Raw genomic sequence first — 18848 nt, 5'->3', positions numbered from 1 at the left:
GTATACTACCCACCTTTCGAGTCCTACCAACTATGTCTTGCCACCAGAGCCAGTCTAAAACGAGGGTTTGGGTTTCTCGCTCCGGACATGCTGTATATATTTTAATCCCGTCATGTGATTGACATTGAAACTGTAGCTTTGAACGGTAGAGCTATAGCTCTTCTCAAAACGTCGCCTGATATTGTTGTGGGCCTGTGCTTCTTCTAGAGTGAATGAGAAACAGTGATGCTCTTGGAAGAGGAGGACAGTCGCATTGGATCTTACAGATATAGTTGTGTCATTGGTGCAAGTAGATCTGAGTTAGAAGTTACCTTAGTTTATGACCTTTGCTCAGCTAGAAATCTTGTCACTCTCATTGATGTTTAGTTGTGATACCATCAGCAGGCGGTATCTGTCACGTGACTTAACTACACCTGTGATGGTCCTATCCACAGCGCAAGCCAGGCATGACTACGGCGTGAAGAAAGCTGATTGTACCGTGGGTGGCGGAGAGAGAAGAGAACTGAATGTCGTTATAGAGCCTCACTCTTGAACCACCAACCATACCCTCACCCGCTGTGTGGGATTCGTTCCCCCGCGGTTTAAATCAAGAGTTGCTCAACTGGTTAACCCAGGTATTTATCTCACCCCTCTCTGCTGGGGCATAGGGCTCCATTGCCGTTGAAGAGAACCAAAGTGATTCAAGCTGTGATGTCAACGTGGCTTTTACTTCCCCGCATTCCAGACCGGAGAGAAGTCCCACCTAACCTTGCCTGGATTAGCGTGAATCGGAGTAAAGTCCAGTTACCTATCAACCGATAAACAGTGCCACTGATTTGCAGGTGCACTGATTTCCTGCTAGCTACGAGATAGAGACTTCTCCCCGCCTCGGTTATCAGTAGAACTCACTACCGAGTGGACTGAAATCCGATTCGTTGACTCTACCGCTTATCGAACCCCTCCCCGTCGCGTCCCTGATAACTGATAACCCCTACGACGCATCTTCTCTCCTCCGTCGCTTCCTCTCTGTCCTAGATGCTTTGATACCATGACTGCCTCGGGTCGTGTCTGCGCTCGGTGCGCAGTGATTGTGAGTCCCCACCCCCTTACTGCCTCCATCTGAGACTGATCTTGGGCTGACTTGGCATAGAAACAACGCTGTGATGGCACCTCGCCGTGCTCCCGCTGCGCACGTATGCTTGCACTTCTTCAGCGTCCGGGGTATTCCAATACTGACTAGCCAGGCCTTGGTCATATTTGTGAGCCCCAACAGCCTGGCAGACCGAATGCAGAAGCCCAGACGCTCGCGAATCGCCGGCCCAGAGCCTCTCGGTCCCGGGACGGATGTGTCTCCTGCAAAGCGCGGTAAAGGGATCCATGAGGACGCAATTGACTGCATGAGCATGCACACTCGCTGACTGTCAGCCAATAGGAAGAAGAAATGCGATGAGAAACGACCTCGATGTAGCGACTGTCGTCGATTGAACCTACCATGTTATTGGAATACCCCCAGGGCACGGTCTCCGCCACCGGTGATCGTCTCCCCGCTGCCCTCGCCGCCTGAAATGCCGTTATCCGCAGCTGCGCACGACCTCATCCTGTCTTCCGTGTCGGATCCAACCCCAGAGCTCGATCCGATCTCTCCTTCCGATCATCTCTTATCATCCGTCGGCGATGATCCGATATTGCCCTTTTCGCCGTCCTGGATCGATGTGGAGATGATCCTCGGACCCGTCTCGCCACCCCCAGACAGCCGGCTCAATGCCCATCTGCACAATGACGACGATCGCTGCCTCTTCAACCACTATGTCCAAATTGTGGCCCGAGCCCTGTCACGGTCCACGACGAACTCCACCGCCAACCCATTTCTGGCGACTCTGCTGCCCATGGCTGCCGCCTCGGAGACTCTCACCAGCGCCCTCTTAGGGCTGAGTGGCTGCCACTGGCGGCGCGTCTACCCCCAAATCTGGAACCGAGCCCTAACGCGACAAGGACGGGGTAAGTCTGTTCTGAACACAGCAACACCTAAGCTCAATTCTCCATGATGTATCGACTGTAAAAAGGCCACTGACCATAACAGCGCTGTCGCAAGTCAACAACCTGCTCAGCCGTCGACCGAATCGACAATCCTTCCTCGAGGCCTGCACCTCAATCCTCCTACTGTGTCTCACGGAGCTGTTCGAGGGCACTTCTCGCGCCTGGAAATGGCACCTCAAAGCAGCCGGGCGCCTCCTCGGCGCGATTGACCGGCACCGGCTGGCCTCAACCAGCGAAGGGACATTTTGTCTCCAGCTGTTCCACTACCTAGACGCCATGTCCACCATCTCCCGGTGCAAGCCCCCGCTACTTCGGGCAGGGGAGCGCCTGACCGACCTCACATTGGGATCCTCTCTCCCGTCCTACCTTCCCGCCGCCGCCAGCACATCATCACCATCAGGGGACACGATATCCGGACTCCCCACGAGCTTACTGGAGTCCCTCGGCCGGGTTAATCTTTTAGCAGCGCACCGCAGCCGACGCATCGACGACCTCTCGGAGATCGGCTTCCGAACGGCCGCTGCGCACGTCCGCGCCGGCCTGGACACCTGGCGCCGGGAATCCGAAGCAGTCCGCCCAGACAACGAAGTGGACCATCTGGCCACGCAGGCCTTCGAGTGGGCAATCCGCCTACGCCTGCATCAGATCGTCGACGGCTACGATCCGCACCACGCCGAGGTCGAGCAGGCCGTCGCGGGCATTGTAGCGGCGGGGCGGAGCATCCCCTACGGCAGCCCCGTCGAGGGCAGTCTGCTCTTCCCGCTGGTGATCGCGGGGGCCAGCAGCCGCAGCATGGAGCGACGGATGGGCATCAAGGAGCGCCTGATGGTGATGGAGAACACGTTGGGCTGGGGGCATATCCTCCAAGCGCGGCAGTTGCTCGAAGCCGTCTGGGCGGACGACCGGGCGGACGCAAATTGGGCCAGCGTTCGCTATAGTCTGTTTCCGGGGATGGTGTTCGTTTGATAGCCTGGATTGAACTTCATGTTAACTTAGTTACAGCACACCTTGAATGCACCTTGTTTAGTTTTTTTTTTCTTTTCATAATTGGTACGAAGTCGAAACTTGGTATGTACATATTACCCCCGTCTATCTACTGCCCTTGAGCTCCTCCAGGTGCACCTGCATGTTATACCCACAAACCTCCTCGATCGTCAACTTCCCCGGCCGGTCGGCGGACGAGCTCCAGCCGATGCGCTCGTTGAGGTCCTCGCGGGCCCGATAGCTGGCGGCTTGGATGTGCGTGGCCCGCGGCTTGCGCAGTTGCTCGTACAGCTGCAGTCCCTCGGCCACGCTGTACTCCTCGGCGAAAGTGCGGTGGAAGATCAGCCCCAGGGCGCCCGCGTCCTCGAAGGCCATGCACGAGCCCTGCGACTGGTCGGGCATCATCGGGTGGGCGGCGTCGCCCAGCAGGCAGACCTTGCCCTTGACCCAGTAGGGGTACGGCTGGTGGCGGTACACTATTCGAGATCAGCCGACGGCTTTCTTCAGCCTGATGGAGCGAAGGGGTAGGGGGGGGGGGGGGGGGGCCTACAGCGCCACATCTTAATATCCTCAGCATTGATCAGCAACCGCTGCATTCGCTCATCCAGCCCCGGAAACGTGGCCACCAGCTGCTCCGGGGTGGCGGAGATGTTCCAGCCATCGTCGCGGAGGTTGTTGTGCTCGGCCGGGTAGAAGCAGTAGCAGCTCACGACGTCGCCATCGCTGCAGGGAGACATGACGATCTTGTTGATGCCGATGCCGCCCCAGTACTCAATCGCCGCGTTGTCGATGTAGTCGTCCAGCCCGAGGCGGCGCAGCTTGTCGGCGCCGATGATGCAGCGGTAGCAGCACGAGGTCGACATGACGAAGTCGGGGGTGATGCCCATCTGGAGGCGGCTCTCGGACTACATTAAGGATTTGACGTCAATTGTTAATGTTTAAGAGCCTAGGGTACAAGCGCCAGAGCTTGGGTGCGTACGCGAATGCCATCTGCAGCGACGATGAGGTCCGCCGACGCCGTCTCGCCATTCTCGAACTCGATGCGACCGGCTTCCGCGTCCAGCGCCACGGCCTTGTGATTTACTTTCAACACGCACTGGGGACCGTCTCCCGGCTCGTCAAAGGCGGAGCGGAGCAATTGTTGGTGGATGTCAATCCGGTGGAAGTTGTTGTACTCCTGATGGGGTCCATGTCAGTGGCATTAGGGCTATGTGGGGGTGAATGCCCGACGGACCGTGCCAAACTTGGCCTTGTAGTCCCCCAGACCGTATTCTTTCTGCACTTCTCCGGTCGTCCAGTCGTGCATGATGAGTTTCTTGAGGATCACCTGTGTCTCGCGATGAGTACTGGCTGATGCCAGAGCAGGGGGGACTGACCGGCTTCGCAGCTTTGACATCCACCCCCCATTGCTCGAGGAAGCGGGATCCATTGGAGGCGGCGCTCAGCGAGGCGCCCACTTCCCCAGCGAAGTCATATCGCTCGTACACCGTGACGTGGTGTCCCTGACGACGTAACGCCACGGCTGCGCTGAGGCCACCGAGGCCAGCGCCGATGATGGCAATGTTCAGCGGGGAGTCAGTGCGGGAGGGCATTCTGAGTGTACAGATCAATATTTCAATAATGGTTACCGCTGAAGTTTGTCTTATGCCTCATCGTCGAGTTCGAGGTTGTGCTATAAATGTATCCTGGGCATTTTCGAAAGAATGGATCATGCATCCGACTCTTATCGTGCAGCCGACGGCTCGTATCTGGTGGTTTAATTATCTATGCGACGGCCGCAGGACTAGTCGGAAGCTTATCGCCCTGGTTGCCTCCAGTGACAGCCAGCATCGATACCTCGTTGCAATACTACAGTAGCTACAATAGACCTTTATTAAACACCTTCATCATGCCATCCGCGCTCTTTGTCCTCCGATGCTGCTACCATCGCTGCATACACCATGACAGACACCAAAGAGGAAAAGCTGGCCGCCGTCGACTACGGCCTCGGCGATCTGCACGATGACTTAGCCTTGTTGCGTCGGATCGACTGGCGCATCCTGCCGACCATGTTCTTGACCTACCTGCTGCAGTTCCTGGACAAGGTGGCTTTGAATGTATGTGCACTCTGGTGGTCTCGTCGGGAGACCAGTTGCTGATGGCTGATGGGGCTAGTATGCCAACGTGATGGGGATGCAGGATGATCTCGGGATGCAGGGCAATGACTTCTCCTGGCTGGCTACGGGGTTCTTCATCGCTTATGCGGTCGCTGAGATTCCCCAAGGTCTGCTGCCCTACTCTGCTGCTGCTGCTGCTGCCGCTGCCGTGTATCCGTCACTGACCATAAGCAGGCTTCCTGCTGCAACGATACCCGGTTACCAAGGTTCTCGGGGTCAATATTCTCTGCTGGGGAATTCTCTTGTGCTGTTCGGCCGCGGCGCAGAACTTCGCCGGGATGATGTCGCTGCGAGTGCTTCTCGGTGCGCTGGAGGCGGTCATTGGTGCGTCAGAAATCATTCCCCATTCGTATCTAATGTATCTGAGTCCATTGCTCATCTGTTACCATGCCTACAGCCCCCGCTCTGACAATGTACACCAGCATGTGGTACACGCGCGCCGAGTCGACTCCGCGATACGGTCTCTGGTACTGCGGCCTGGGCACCGGCCAGATACTCGGCGGGCTGATCTCCTTCGCGGCGCAGCATACCGCGCCCACGCTCGCCTTCCACGGGTGGCGGATCATGTTCGTGGCTATTGGGGGAGTGAACATTCTCGCGGCGCTGCTAGTCCTCCTCGTACTCCCGGCCACTCCGGCCGCGGCGGGGTTTCTGAGCTCCAGCGACAAGGAGCGCGTGGCACAGCGGCTGCAACAGGAGCAGGTCGGTGGCACGGAGGGCGAGAGGGGCCTGCGCCCGAGGTCGTTCCTGGAAGCATGCGGAGATGTGCAAACGGCCCTGCTCGTCCTCCTGACCATCCTGATCACCATCCCCAGCGGGGTCATCACCACCTTCTCCTCCATCCTGATCAAGGAGTTCGGGTACAACTCTAAGGAAAGCGCCCTGCTGAATATGCCCTCCGGGGTGGTCAGCATCGTGGCGACCATGGGATCGACCCTGGCTATTGCCCGAGGTTACTCCCGGTGGCTGGCGATCAATCTCCTCCTGCTACCCACCTTGCTGGGCGCGTGTTTGATGTCTTTCCTGCCGTCTTCGAATCAGGCCGGTTGTCTGGCGGGTATATATCTGGTGAACACGGTTGGTCTTCCCGGGGCAAGGTAATGTTCTGATCATGTAGAGATGGGTTGCTGAGCAAGATCCAGACTGTCGCGCCGTTGGCTCTGATTTTCGCATGGACCGGTGCGAACTACAAGGGCTACAGTATGAAGGTACGCCAGACGCAATGCACTATTGCAGGACCAGCAGAGCTGACGACAGGACAGGTGGCGGGGAGTACGCTCGTCTCGGCCGGGTTCAGCATCGCCAACATCATCGGCCCGCAGACCTTCCAAGCCCGCGACGCTCCAGGGTGCGTTGTACCCTCGTCTTTTATCTTTGATCCTTTGCGGTGTTTCTCATGCCGACCTCGCTAATTGAGACAGGTACATTCCCGCCAAGATCACCATCGTCGCCGTCAATGCCGGTGCCATTGTCATCTCCACCACGCTGCGGGGGGTATATGGCCGTCGGAACGCGCGGGCAGAGCGATTGGGTCAGGCTGCAGGCAGTCACATGGAACGACGTCTAGAGGGGGCTGGAGTTGGGGCTGGGGGGGAGGGGATCGACTTTCGCTATGTGTATTAGAGTTGCCACTGAGAGGTGGTGAGTTTGGCTCGCAGGATGGTAGTACCTGCACACTATAACTGAGGCAGTAGCCTTTATCGTAATAAAGGACTGGGCATTGTGTGATTCTAGTTTCATATACGAGACCTAAGACGTACATCCGATGCTGATATGAAACACTTTTCAACATAGTAGGCTTCCGACAGATATCAGAACAGGGAAATAGGGGAAAAGACAAATCTTGCACCCGGTGTCTTAGTAAGCTACTGGACATGGTATATTTTGGAGTGAGTAGGATACCTCCAGCAACATTGTCTAGTAATCATATCTTCTCCTTGTTCTTAAATATGTTGCGCAACTATCTTCCTTATACTGGTCACATATATTCTGTCTACTCACGTTTCTGATGAACACCATGGATATCTATCATTAAGGGTGCAAAGCCCGAGATGTATAATGACAGTAGATCTCACCAAGAAGTTTAAACAAACCAAAATCCAAACAAATTGAATCAAATATAGCACAGCGACCGAGGCAATGTACAACCGGGGCTTCCTTCTCCGCTTGAACCGCGCGGGGGACACCTGCTAATCTACGCGACGGGAAAGGCTCGATGCTGGACGGGGGAAGGGGACTTCACCCTGCGAACTATTTATAATTGCAAGCCATGTAGGAATACATAGATAATTGAGTGGATATTGTCCTCTGTCACCAATTGTGTTCAGACTTAAACCCGACATAAATCCTAATCCTTCTACAATCATCCAGATGCTCACCCTCGTCACCGGAGCCAACGGCTTCATCGCCGCGCACTGCATCGCCGCCCTGCTGCGCGCCGGCCACTCCGTCCGCGGCACAGTGCGCACCCCCCAGAAAGCCAGCGCCACTGTAGCTGCCCTGCTCGCCGCCGGGGTCGCCCCGCTGGACCGGCTGGAAATCATCGTGGTGGCCGATCCCGCCGACCTGCAGCAATTCGCTCCCGCGGTGGCAGGCTGCGACGCCATCCTGCACCTCGCCTCGGCCTTCACCTACGACGCGCAGCCGGGGCAATTCGAGCAGCGACTCCTGCTCCCAGCGATCCAGGGCACGACCGTTGCGTGTGAGGCGGCACACCGTTTTCCGACCGTGCGGAAGTTGGTGATCATGTCCTCGTTCGCGGCTGTCTACGACGCGGCGCAGGGCTTGCAGCCTGGACGGATATACACAGAGGAGGACTGGAGTCCGTTGGGGTATGAGGAGGGGCGGGACACGGAGAATGTGGTATGTTCCTTGACTCTTATCCTTCAAGTACAGTCCATCGTTGCTTATTCTGGTCGATGCATGGTTGACGACTCAGGCCATCGCATACCGCGCATCCAAGGTCCTCGCCGAACGGGCTGCTTGGACATACGTGAAGGAGCACGCGGTGGACTTCCAACTCGTGACGCTCTGTCCCGGAATGGTGTTTGGGGAAATGATTCATCCGATACCCTCGCTGGAGCAGCTGAACGCCAGTAATCGCATTGTCTGGGAGGTGGCGCAGGGGGGACGCGAGGCACTCCCGCCGACCAAGGCTCCGGGTAAGAAGCCCTACTTTTCCCCTCAACAAACCAAAATGGTGCAACAACTGTACTGACCTCGGTTCTTTGTGGTTGCTAGTCTGGGTAGATGTGCAGGACCTGGCTGGGACCTGTCTTCGCGCCTTGACGACAACCCTCCCCTCGCACCAACGGTTCCTGGTCACCGAAGGGGCGTACGACACGCAGGAGATCGCGGATGTACTGCGCGAGGCCGTTCCCGCTGCCCGGGAGCGTGTTGCGGTGGGCAGTCCGGGGCATCGGATACGGGACACCCATTACGCTTGCGATGCTGGGAAGGTGAAGCAGATGCTCGGGGTCCAGTTTCGGGGGCTGCGCGAGTCGATTGTTCCTTTGGTTGAGCAATTGTATGCGATGGAAGCTGCTCAGGGGAATTTGGAGTCATAGTTACCCCCGCAGGTCAACATGTATGACAAATAGCTCTGGTAGATCACCTTTACTATCGCTAGAATGATGATGGTTTTTCTTGTCTAGTTCCTCATATGATTATCCCGGTGATTGATATTATCATCTTGACTACTGCTGTTGTGGGGGGTATTGACATTGCTATCTCGATCTCTATCTCTTCTGCTTCCTCTGCTCCTTATTCTTGTTCTCGTCGCCCCACAAAGAACAGAGACAGAGATTGATTCACTAGGGATATACATTGTTGAACTTATTATATCATTAATCCTAGTTTGGACTGCAAACTACCTCACCTCATGCAACGCCGCCTTCACATGCCCAGCAACCAAATCAATGAACTTCCGCGCCTGCCAGAGATCTATTGCCCCCAAGTCAGCATGCCAGAGCACCCCAGATACGCATCCCACCCACCAAGAAGAAAGAAACGCACCTTTATCCATATGCATGAACGGATGCGGCACCCCCTCGAACCGCCGCACGGTAACCTCACAGCCCCCCTCAATCAGCTTCCGGGCGTAAGCCTCGCCCTCATCGCGCAGCGGATCACAGCCCGCCGTGTAGATGACCGTGCGCGCCAGCCCGGTGAAACTCGGCGCACTGAGCGCATTCGCATACCACTTCACCTCGGCCCTCTGCTGCTTGCGCACGGCCTCCTCCGCGCCGAGACTCCGCCACTTCAGCTCATCGAACCACTTCAACCGCGCCCAGTTCAGGGTCGGCGCGAACTCCATCGCCTGCATGGACGCGAACGGCGAGTCGGCGGCCGTCGCGTAGACGGAAATATCGTCGATGACGGGGGTCCCCACCGCCACCAACCGCAGGGGGATGCCGTGGTTGCGCGCCAGGTGGGCGAGGATGAGGGCGATATTACCCCCGGCAGACACGCCCCCGAGGGAGATCCGGCTGGTGTCGAGGCCCGGGAACTGCGCGCGCCCGGCAGACGACGCCAGATGCTGCAGCGCGGCGAAGGAGTCCTGGATGCCGATGGGGAAGGCGTGTTCGGGGACCAGGCGGTAGGCGACGTCGATGACGGCCACTTGGGCTTTCACGGCGATGTGCTTGCAGATGTGCGACTCGGTGTCGAGGTCGCCGAGGCCCCAGCCTGTGCTTGTATTGTTGTATTGTAGTTAGATGTCGGTGCTACATGTTCACGAGAGAAGGGGAGCAGAGCGCACCGCCACCGTGGAAGTCGACGTGAACGGGCCAGGGTCCAGGGCTGTCGGGCTCATATACCCGACATGGGATCCGATCCCCCTGGTGCCCCGGGATTGTGGTGTCGTAGACACGCGCAGGCTCCGGCGCGGGACCGGTGCCGTAGGAGTACAGCACAGAATACTTGGATCGAAGGACGGCGAGATCGATCGGCCCGCTCGGGGTGTGGGCGACATGTTTGTTGTAGAGGTCGACAAAGGCAGGGTCGAGATGCGGCAAGACGGCCGGGTGGATGGGGTTCAGGGCTTCATGAGACATGGCGATGATTGTGGTGTTTGTGCGGGTTGGAGTACTCACGAGAACCAGGGTGCTCGTGGGCTTAAAAGTACTGCACCAGAACCCATTGCCGATTTCCGCGTCTATACTCACTCGCAAGCTGATATGATAGGCTACGGTAGGTTCTTGGGGGCTTCCCCTCTCATCTCGGCAATTCGCTGCGTATTATGGATGCAGCCAAGCCACCCCCGCATTTGCGCTTATCTATGCGACGGTCCGACGATACGCTATCCGACAACACGGAACAGCAGATACGGGACAGATTGCCCAGCCGATGGTACTAAGTACTAGTAGTATATGAAGCGGGGGCGGCAAAGGGGCAGGACCCAGGTGGCTCGTAAGAATCATCAGCCAAGTTTCCCATCGCCATGGACCCTATTTTGATTGTCGGAGCAGGCATCGTCGGGCTGACGCTTGGTCAGGCTCTCAAGAAGGTACCTTACTGTACCTACACACTGCCAGGTTTTTACTGCATACTAAATCACAGGTTAGAACAACATCCCCTTCCGCATCTACGAGCGGGACGCATCGCCGCATGCTCGCGGGCAAGGATGGGCCATCACCCTGCATTGGGCCCTGGAGTACATCCAGCAAATTCTCCCCGCAGACACATTACAAGCCATCCAAGCTGTACAAGTCGACCCGCAAGTTGCCCAGCACGACAACGGGAACTTCCTCTTCATCGACCTGGCGACCGGCGCACCCAAGTTCAAGATCCCCCCCAGCACCCGCTGGCGCGTCAACCGGGAGAAGATGCGAGGCGCCTTGCTACGCGGGATCGAGGAGCATGTCCAGTGGAACGCGCAAGTGGTCGACATCGAGACCCAAGGGACTGCTCCTCCGTGCCTGGTCCTAGCCGACGGCACGCGCGTGTCCGGACGGTTCGTCATCGGGGTCGAAGGCAGTCGATCGCTGGTGCGCCGCGTGCTGCGCCCAGACGCATACCTCAACTCCGTCCTCCCCATCCGATTCACGGGGGTAGCCGTGGATCTGTCGCCGGAGGAGATCCGCCCCCTGCGGGCCATGGATCCGCTGCTCTTTCAGGGCTGCCACCCCAGCACGGGGGTGTTTTTCTGGTTCTCCGTGCTCGAGACCCCCCAGAGCAACGGCACGCAGGGCAGCGCGGATGAGGAGCGCTATCGGGCGCAGATCTGCATGTCGTGGCCGGTGAACAGCGAGGCTGATGAAGTGGCGGCAACCGATGCAGAGCGTCTCGACAATATGAAACGACGGGCGGTCGGCTTCGTGCCGTTCCTGCGGTTGGTCGTGGAGGGGATCCCGTCTGGAACGCCGGTGCTGGAGATTAAACTAGCGGATTGGGAGTGTTTGGACTGGGATAACTGCGACGGCCGGGTCACGCTGGCCGGGGATGCAGCCCATGCCATGACGATGTGTAGGTCGTTGCTGAAGAGTGTTGAAGTTATCATGCTGATTCGGGCAGATCGCGGCGAAGCCGCCAATCATGGACTACTAGACGCCTTTTACCTCTCACAGGCGCTGCGACAGGTGTACACGGAGGGCCGAGGGGCGAAAGAGGCGCTGGATGAATATGAGGCGGAGATGCGGTCCCGGACGAGACGCGCCGTCCGGCTGAGTCGACAGGCCTGTCGCGATGCGCATACGTGGGACCGGTTGGATGAGGACTCGGCCATTTTGACGAAAAGAGCTATTACGGGAGAGGCCTGAGGTGATGGCATTGGGTGAGTGAGTTTTGACTTTCGGTCGGGCGCATGTAGATTCAGCGTGATGTCCGCAATGAATAGTGAGGAGTACTATTTGGCTTGTATGTGGAAGCTTGCTGGGCTGCCTGGTAATACCAGTCTCAGACTCTGCCAGGCGCAATGATATTGACTGTATGATGAATCTAGAATAAGACACCCCAGAAGAATATCTCCAGGAAAAAAGACGACGTAGCGATGTCTGGGTTACTAGAAATGGGCTAATTGGTCCCCCTCTGGCGTCTAGCTATGCAATTGTCTTGATTATTGAGTTGTGCTTGTCAAATGGGCTTTCACTGGGTCTCACAAAGTATCGGTATATATGCAGACTTGGAAATTGTCCTTGAGTTTGTCAGAGACAACAAGGCATGTTTGCAGAGATGCGTGAATTATAATCCTACCTTCCTTGTGGCCCTAGATTCGGTCCTTCCCATGTCCTCACATTCGCCTCGCCACATTCTACCAATAATCCCTGAGGGATCAGTGAGTGTCTGATAGGTGCTAGCTGGATCAATTACTCTTTACAAAAATTCATTATTGGGCAATGAGTTCTGCTTACTTCAGCAAAGTTTGGGTTTTACTATTAGTGTCGAAGAACTCGGAGCACACGTGACCGGGGTGGTTCTCGTCCCATCAAGGAAAAAAAGACCATATCAAGCAATAGTGGAACGATTAAAGTGGACTAAGCGGAATTAGGAGTTTAGAGTGACGCCGCTTCTGGTTCGATGCAATCGAGGACGACTGTTGTGTTTCAATTCCTGGCGATAATGAGACAGTCACGGAGTTAAGATGGTCTGGCGCGGAGATAGCGGGGGTAAGCCGATGCTGACTGCCTACCGATTCCCTTCCACAGCGAATCCGCGCAGCACAGCAAGTAGTATTCACCGTACGGTACATCCGAGAATGCATTCTTGCCCTCGGCTTGCCGCGCATCGGAGCTGAGATCAAAGAGTGTCAGTCAAAATAACCGTAGAAATCACGTATCTACCGAGAGTGTGATTTGCGCTGCTCGATCCTGCATATTTTCACACGTGATTAAGTTGTCCGCTTGGTATCATCGGAAATCTATCACCTGACTCCCTAACCAGCCATACTCCATTCCGACGAAATTTCCCTAAAATCATTCAGTCACTCCAACCCCATGCAGCCATTTCGCATCAAGCTATCCAACGATGGGACCGTAACAGGCTTCCATTCAACCCCCCTAGCATCAACATCTCATCTACGTTACCGTCCTCTGATCGTCGGACTTCATGGTGGATGCTACGACAGCCAGTATTTCAAGGGCATCCCCGGTTACTCTGCTCAATTGAGCAGCGAAGCCTTCGGGGCACCATTCGTGGCGATCGACCGTCCCTCGTACGGGGGCACGAGTTCGATTCTTCCAGTCCCAGAAGGAACCGACTTCTACCGAGAGACCGGCCGCCGGCTGCACCAATACATTCTGCCCCAGATCTGGTCCGACTTCGGGATACCTAACGACTGCAACTGCATCATCCTGCTCAGTCACAGTCTGGGATTCCCGGGAGGTATCATAGCGGCGGCTCTCCACGCGCAGGACAATGCACCGCTGTATCCCCTGGGCGGTCTCATCGCCAGCGGCATGGGCAACACGCAGCTGCCGGCAATGAGGGCCAGCGGCCCGTCCTTTGTGACCATCGACGCAGATCACGTCCAGTTCCCTGGGGAGTACAAGGACGCAGTGATGTTCCGACCCGGAACCGCGGCGGCCGAGGTTCTGGACCTGTGTGAGCGCCTGAACGCGATCTCGCCGCTCCCAGACCTTGTCGACTTCCCGACGACCTGGCTGCCAGTGTGGAAAGAGACGTGGGCATCCCAGGTTCTGGTCCCGGTCATGTTTGCGCTGGTGGAGGACGATCCATTTTTCACCACAGACGAAGACGAGCTCGACACGTGTGTGCGGGCATTCAAGCGCAGTGCGCGTGTCGATGGGAGTCTGGTTCGAGGCGCCCCGCATTGCATGGAGCTCAGCTACTGGTCCCAGGGATGGTATGCCCGGTGTTTTGGGTTTGCCATGGAGTGTGCTGCAGGTATGGCAACTCAGTGACAGGAGGTTTCCGTATGACACGGATATTAGCGATTTTGCAGGGAAGCGGAGCCGCGTGTTGTTGGATCGAATTCGAGATTCTGTACAATATACTCAACGCGAAGGCATGCATTCTATCCGGGTAACCCGTGCGGTGGAAGTAGTAGACTGTGTTGTAGGGTGAAATAATTGAAGACCTCATGTATGACAGGAAGTATGGATCTAAATCCTATATACTGGCCGTTGTCTCATGCGCAGTTCAGAGGCAGTCGGCAAGCATGGCGACAACTGGCAAATTGCCTATCACAGGGGTGGAACCCCGATGCTTCGAAAATTGTTCATGCGGTGAGAGAATATTCACTTGGGGGCAGCACGACTGGTCGAAGGGATCAGTGATTGTAATAGACAAGTATTTCTCTCTCCTCCTCGAATTGGTGTAATAAATGGGAAACTTACCGGCTGTTGCAGTATGCATCTGCTTTTGGATCTCAGGCTCCAGCGCATTGACCACCATCTGAATATCCTCCGCCGGCAGCGGAGCTGGGATGGCGATCTTGGTGACGGTGTAGATCGGATGGGGCGACTTGAATCGCCGGGTGCCCCACAGTGACCCCGACAGACTGACATCGATCGCACAAGACACCCAGAACGGCTCGGAGGCATGCTGCAGCAAGGTGGTCCGGTTGCTGCTGCAGGACTCGAGAGTCAATGCCAACTCTGAAGATAATGGTGGCTCAACGGCCCTGGTCTGGGTAATCGTCAAGGGCAGGTTGAAGATGTTTCAGCTCCTGCTCGCCAGCGATCGGGTCGATGTCAACATGAGAAACAAGCAAGGACGGACGCCTATTACGTACGTGATCGAGCATGGGCGATTGGATATGACAAGTCTCTTGCTCGCAAACCAGGCCGATCCGGTTCCCAAGGATTCCGGGGGCTGGACCCCGTTATTTCGGGCGGCTGCCCACGAAAGACAGTCAATTGTCGAACAACTCCTTGGGATCAACAATGTGGACGTGAACGCCATGGATGCTTCGGGTCGCACAGCGGTCGTTGGACTGCAAGGAAACGCGCCCAGCTTCATGGCCACGATGCAGTGGTTCAACTGCTGGATGAGCACCTTGCTTCAACCCAGATGACATGAAGTCCGAGGCCATCATAAAAAATACAAGGCGAAGACGATCAGGACTGGATGGATAGATTTCGTCGCCTGATGGAACTTATCAATGAAGCACAGGAGTCCGTTGCGGGTTTTTATGTAGCAGTATAGTCATCTTTTCGAAGACGCTGCACATCTTTCTAGCACGACCACTTCTTGGGAGGAATCAAGCTTCTAAGGAAATATCTTGTAAAGCGGAACAAACGATAGCCTCGCAGCACCAGCTTAATCCCAGCGAAGGGACAGACCTCACCGCTGCCACTTACTCCTACTCCCCACCCCACCCATCCCCACGAACGCCTCAACCCTAACCCAGACCACCGACATCGTCGCCGCAAACAACAGCGCACTCACAAGCACCGACATATTCCGGAACGCCCCGGGGGTCTCACTCCTCCCACTCCGAATTAAGACCCCGCCCACAGGCGTCCCAATCATCGTCGCCATCCCGCGCACCATATACAGCACCCCATTGACAGAGGCAAAGTTCTGTGCCCCGAACAACTCAACCAGACTCGCGGGGAAGAGCGAGACGTACGCACTGGCAAAGATGCCATACAGCACGGTGAACGTGATGAACAGATCCTTCGACTCGGTGGTCACCCCCGCGACCGTGGACGGAAGCCAGAAGGCGACGGTGGAAATCGCGCTCAGCAGGGTGGTCAGCAGCAAGGCATTCAGCCGTCCCATGCGGTCAGCCAAATACCCAATGACCACCTTCCCGACGGCGTTACAGGCGTTACTTAACGCAATGAAATTGGCACTGGCAGCCGTGCTATACCCCAGGGTCTGAGCGTATGAGGCATAGAAGAAGACGGGGGTGTAGTATGCGGCCGCCTGGAAGACCGCACCCAGGGCCTGGGCGATGAAGCGGCGGGAGCGCGCCACGCGCCAGTCGACGAGGGGCACCTTCAGCAGGCCGTGGACGCGGCTGCGGCTGCTGCGAGCGGAATTCTCGATCTCGATCTGCGTGCGCGTGCCGGGCTCCCAGGCCATGGCGCTGCTACTGGCCGAGATCAGCGTGAAGGAGACGGCCCCCGTCAGGCGGAGGGTGTTGCGGAAGCCGAGATGCTCGACGCAGGCGGTTAGGGCTGGCGCCCACACCAGCCCGCCTACCCCGGTGCCCGCCAGGATGATCCCCATCGCCAGTCCGCGACGCTGCGTGAACCAGCCCGGGGCGATCGTCACTGCTACCATGTAGCAAAGACACGTTCCAATCCCGTTGAGGACTCCCTGCGCGAGCTCGAAGTGCCACAGCCGCTGCCCGAAACTCGCCAGCACGAGGGATAGCGCGAATACGAACCCGCCCACGAAGGCGACCCCGCGCGGCGGGAAGGCTTTAGCCCACGCCACGCTAAATGGGGCCCCGATGGTCATTAGCGAGCACGACACAGTCCCGATCAGGTCGATTTCGGCCGGCGAGGCCCCTGTGAAGGGAGTATTGGGTTGGTGGGACAGGTTCTCGTAGAGGGCTTGGTAGACGCCCCAGGCGAAGTTGAGGCCGCAGCAAGTGAAGATGATGGTGAAGGAGGAGAGGACGATGATGATGAATTGTCTGGCTGGTGAGCTTTGGTCATTGGGAGGAAAGCAACTAGAGCTTACTTCTTGGAGGTTTGATGAGGAATAGTCTGATTGAGAGTCAGGGTTGGCGGCCCCGCAGACCGTCTCCCAGTGCTTCTCGCGCTAGACACGGTGGATAACTCGATACTTTGGTGCTCCACCAGAGCGTCTCCGGAGGCGTGTGGTGGAGGCATTGTTATGTCACGGATATACCTCTTCGATGTAGTTTTGAGCCTACCCTGTCGAAGAGATTCGGCAACCGTAGGCTATCTACTCGAGCGTTAAATGAGTTGTATGTCGATCAGCAGAGGAAGAAGTGCGGGAGGGTGATATGACTCAGACGGCTATTCCCGCGGGGGAAAACGGCGAGACACGGCTATGCTTGCATGCAGCTTATTATTAGGGCTAGTAGAGCATCGAATTGTATACTCTCGCTTAGGTCACCTGCATCTTACTCATGAAAGGGGCACAATGTCTGTTCCAGCACTTCCACATTGTTGTACAATATTTAGATGACAGCGGGAGGAACGTTTGACTCCGCTGGCTGGCTGGCTGGGCAGTGCGATGCTAATATAAGTATTTCTAGCGTGTTGTGGGTCAGCACTCGGTATACTATAGAGTCAGTGGTATCAGATTTTATCTTGCTCTATTAGATTCAAAGAATAAAGATACACATTTGCTGCCGAACTCGGAAATCAAATCCACCCCCTCCATACCCAGTCTAGAACCATCTCTAGTCCAGGCTCGACGTCATCGGTCAAAACAGCCTCGGCTCTGCTGATTATCTTATCAGCTCCGATTGCCGAGCGGGACCCACCGCCAGGAATTTTTCTCCCCTGAAAATGGCCCCAACCCCCTTGAGGCGCTGTCGATCATTCTTCCGGCTTCAAGCCCTTGCATTCCCTCTTTGTGTTTTTCTGCCTGTTGTGCCAATTTCTACAGCGCTGCACATTCCTCGCGATGGAGGCCATTCGCTCATTCGCCAGCTGCCTCTGGGAGTCGGCTACCTTCTGGAAAACAACTGCCCTGGTTCTGGCCTTGCTGAACCTTAAGACGTTGCCCCTGGTGTGGCATGTGAGTGTCACTTTTCGTTCCTGACAACCTGCCAACCACCTGTCACTAACTACCCTCCGTGCTGCGTAGATCCGCGTCTACCGCTACTTCTTCAAATATGGCTACCTGATCACCCCGGCCGTCGAGCAGCCCGCCCGCCCGAGCACGGAGATCCTCAGCCCGCTCAGCATCTACTCGCGGGCGCCCGTAATGGAGATCGACTTCAACATGCACAAGTCCAACTCGACCTACTTCTCGGACCTAGATGTGTCGCGCACGGCGCTGATGTCCAGCATCGTGGTCAAGGGGGCCGCCCTGCTGGAGAAGCGGCTGGAGCAGCAGGGCAAGAAGGGGTTCCTGGGGTTCATCCTGGGCAGCGTCTACACCAACTTCAAGCGCGAGATCCCCGCCTACACCAGGTACGAGGTCAAGTCGCACATCGCCAGCTTCGACCAGAAGTGGATCTACATCGTCACCTACTTCCTGAAGCCCAGCGGCAAGAGAACCGGCGAGGAGGATCCCGAGAAGCTGCTCAAGCGCCTGTACGCCGTCTCCATCAGCAAGTACGTGCTCAAGAAGGGCCGCTACACCGTCCCGCCCACGGACGCGTTCGAGGCCGCCGGGTACACCCCATTCTTTGCTGCTGCCGCGGAGACGAATGGCCATGCGACGGGCGCGCAGAACGGCCATGCCAATGGTGAGGCGGTGCAGCGCAAGGAGGGTCCGGCGGGAGACTCGGAGGAGTGGGAGCGGTTGAAGACGGAGATCGATCGCGGACTGACGGTCATTCAGCCGATTGTCGACCAGGAGGAGAAGCTGTTGCAGGATTACGTGCAGAAGATGAGCCGTCCTGGGTTTGCCTAGGGGGGTACGAGGTGAAAGTGAGATTCGAGATGGGGTGCATATTAGCCGGTATATAGACTAGAGTATTGTTCAGCATATGATAGATATAGATTAGATGGAATGCATGATTCTGCAGCAGTAGAAGAGTCGATGCCCGTGCAGTGCCAGTGCTGATGCCTGGGTGTCTACTCCGGAGTACTCCGGAGTAAGTGCCTGGAATACCAGATATCTCGAGATTGATGC

General features: G+C 56.7%; 9 protein-coding genes across 9 annotated transcripts; 6 read left to right on the top strand and 3 right to left on the bottom strand.

Moving 5' to 3' along the window:
• Positions 1–1025: 1025 nt before the first annotated feature.
• On the top strand, positions 1026–2982 carry BO95DRAFT_404857 (uncharacterized protein; the record flags this gene model as incomplete). Its single annotated transcript, XM_025583974.1, has 5 exons — positions 1026–1069; positions 1130–1172; positions 1224–1344; positions 1412–1977; positions 2060–2982. Coding segments are annotated over 5 exons (1697 nt in total), but the record flags the coding sequence as incomplete, so codon positions are not given.
• A 67-nt stretch (positions 2983–3049) lies between these two features.
• BO95DRAFT_404853 (FAD/NAD(P)-binding domain-containing protein) lies at positions 3050–4592 on the bottom strand (the record flags this gene model as incomplete). The annotated part of the gene is made up of 5 exons (XM_025583973.1): positions 3050–3476; positions 3551–3905; positions 3980–4177; positions 4235–4327; positions 4377–4592. The coding sequence occupies 5 exons, from the start codon at positions 4590–4592 to the stop codon at positions 3106–3108; spliced, it is 1233 nt and encodes a 410-aa protein (XP_025446935.1). The 3' UTR covers positions 3050–3105.
• A 456-nt stretch (positions 4593–5048) lies between these two features.
• On the top strand, positions 5049–6779 carry BO95DRAFT_352463 (MFS general substrate transporter; the record flags this gene model as incomplete). The annotated part of the gene is made up of 7 exons (XM_025582134.1): positions 5049–5096; positions 5155–5263; positions 5328–5480; positions 5554–6233; positions 6299–6364; positions 6419–6504; positions 6578–6779. 7 exons carry the CDS (start codon positions 5049–5051, stop codon positions 6777–6779), a joined length of 1344 nt encoding a protein of 447 aa, XP_025446934.1.
• Positions 6780–7526: 747 nt separating this feature from the next.
• On the top strand, positions 7527–8722 carry BO95DRAFT_449728 (NAD(P)-binding protein; the record flags this gene model as incomplete). The annotated part of the gene is made up of 3 exons (XM_025587962.1): positions 7527–8018; positions 8095–8317; positions 8397–8722. 3 exons carry the CDS (start codon positions 7527–7529, stop codon positions 8720–8722), a joined length of 1041 nt encoding a protein of 346 aa, XP_025446933.1.
• A 292-nt stretch (positions 8723–9014) lies between these two features.
• On the bottom strand, positions 9015–10278 carry BO95DRAFT_500903 (alpha/beta hydrolase). Its single transcript, XM_025590991.1, has 3 exons — positions 9916–10278; positions 9171–9842; positions 9015–9098 (listed from the first exon to the last, which is right to left on the bottom strand). The coding sequence occupies exons 1-3, from the start codon at positions 10208–10210 to the stop codon at positions 9025–9027; spliced, it is 1041 nt and encodes a 346-aa protein (XP_025446932.1). The 5' UTR covers positions 10211–10278; the 3' UTR covers positions 9015–9024.
• Positions 10279–10596: 318 nt separating this feature from the next.
• On the top strand, positions 10597–11914 carry BO95DRAFT_404850 (FAD-dependent oxidoreductase; the record flags this gene model as incomplete). The annotated part of the gene is made up of 3 exons (XM_025583972.1): positions 10597–10662; positions 10721–11621; positions 11670–11914. The coding sequence occupies 3 exons, from the start codon at positions 10597–10599 to the stop codon at positions 11912–11914; spliced, it is 1212 nt and encodes a 403-aa protein (XP_025446931.1).
• Positions 11915–13050: 1136 nt separating this feature from the next.
• Positions 13051–14202, top strand: BO95DRAFT_438741 (uncharacterized protein). Its single transcript, XM_025585589.1, has one exon. The coding sequence runs from the start codon at positions 13088–13090 to the stop codon at positions 14012–14014; it is 927 nt and encodes a 308-aa protein (XP_025446930.1). The 5' UTR covers positions 13051–13087; the 3' UTR covers positions 14015–14202.
• Positions 14203–15398: 1196 nt separating this feature from the next.
• BO95DRAFT_510969 (MFS general substrate transporter) lies at positions 15399–16999 on the bottom strand (the record flags this gene model as incomplete). Its single annotated transcript, XM_025591396.1, has 2 exons — positions 16752–16999; positions 15399–16704 (listed from the first exon to the last, which is right to left on the bottom strand). The coding sequence occupies exons 1-2, from the start codon at positions 16901–16903 to the stop codon at positions 15399–15401; spliced, it is 1458 nt and encodes a 485-aa protein (XP_025446929.1). The 5' UTR covers positions 16904–16999.
• Positions 17000–17576: 577 nt separating this feature from the next.
• BO95DRAFT_510968 (acyl-CoA thioesterase) lies at positions 17577–18739 on the top strand. Its single transcript, XM_025591395.1, has 2 exons — positions 17577–17783; positions 17853–18739. Exons 1-2 carry the CDS (start codon positions 17670–17672, stop codon positions 18624–18626), a joined length of 888 nt encoding a protein of 295 aa, XP_025446928.1. The 5' UTR covers positions 17577–17669; the 3' UTR covers positions 18627–18739.
• Positions 18740–18848: the final 109 nt, after the last annotated feature.

The sequence above is a fragment of the Aspergillus brunneoviolaceus genome (assembly GCF_003184695.1).
Source record: "Aspergillus brunneoviolaceus CBS 621.78 unplaced genomic scaffold BO95scaffold_5, whole genome shotgun sequence".
In the NCBI taxonomy this organism is placed as follows: Eukaryota; Fungi; Ascomycota; class Eurotiomycetes; order Eurotiales; family Aspergillaceae; genus Aspergillus; species Aspergillus brunneoviolaceus.
The sequence above is the reverse complement of the archived record's forward strand: the minus strand, read 5'-3'. Positions and strand labels throughout refer to the sequence as shown.

Excerpts from the sequence above, each read along its gene's own strand:
- BO95DRAFT_500903 (XM_025590991.1), bottom strand. The coding sequence starts at position 10,210 with ATGTCTCATGAAGCCCTGAACCCCATCCACCCGGCCGTCTTGCCGCAT. Across the intron at positions 9,843-9,915 it reads CGTCGACTTCCACGGTGGCG|GCTGGGGCCTCGGCGACCTC; the intron begins GTGCGCTCTGCT and ends ATACAAGCACAG. Across the intron at positions 9,099-9,170 it reads GTTCATGCATATGGATAAAG|ATCTCTGGCAGGCGCGGAAG; the intron begins GTGCGTTTCTTT and ends TGGGGGCAATAG.
- BO95DRAFT_510968 (XM_025591395.1), top strand. The coding sequence starts at position 17,670 with ATGGAGGCCATTCGCTCATTCGCCAGCTGCCTCTGGGAGTCGGCTACC. Across the intron at positions 17,784-17,852 it reads CGTTGCCCCTGGTGTGGCAT|ATCCGCGTCTACCGCTACTT; the intron begins GTGAGTGTCACT and ends CGTGCTGCGTAG.
- BO95DRAFT_438741 (XM_025585589.1), top strand. The coding sequence starts at position 13,088 with ATGCAGCCATTTCGCATCAAGCTATCCAACGATGGGACCGTAACAGGC.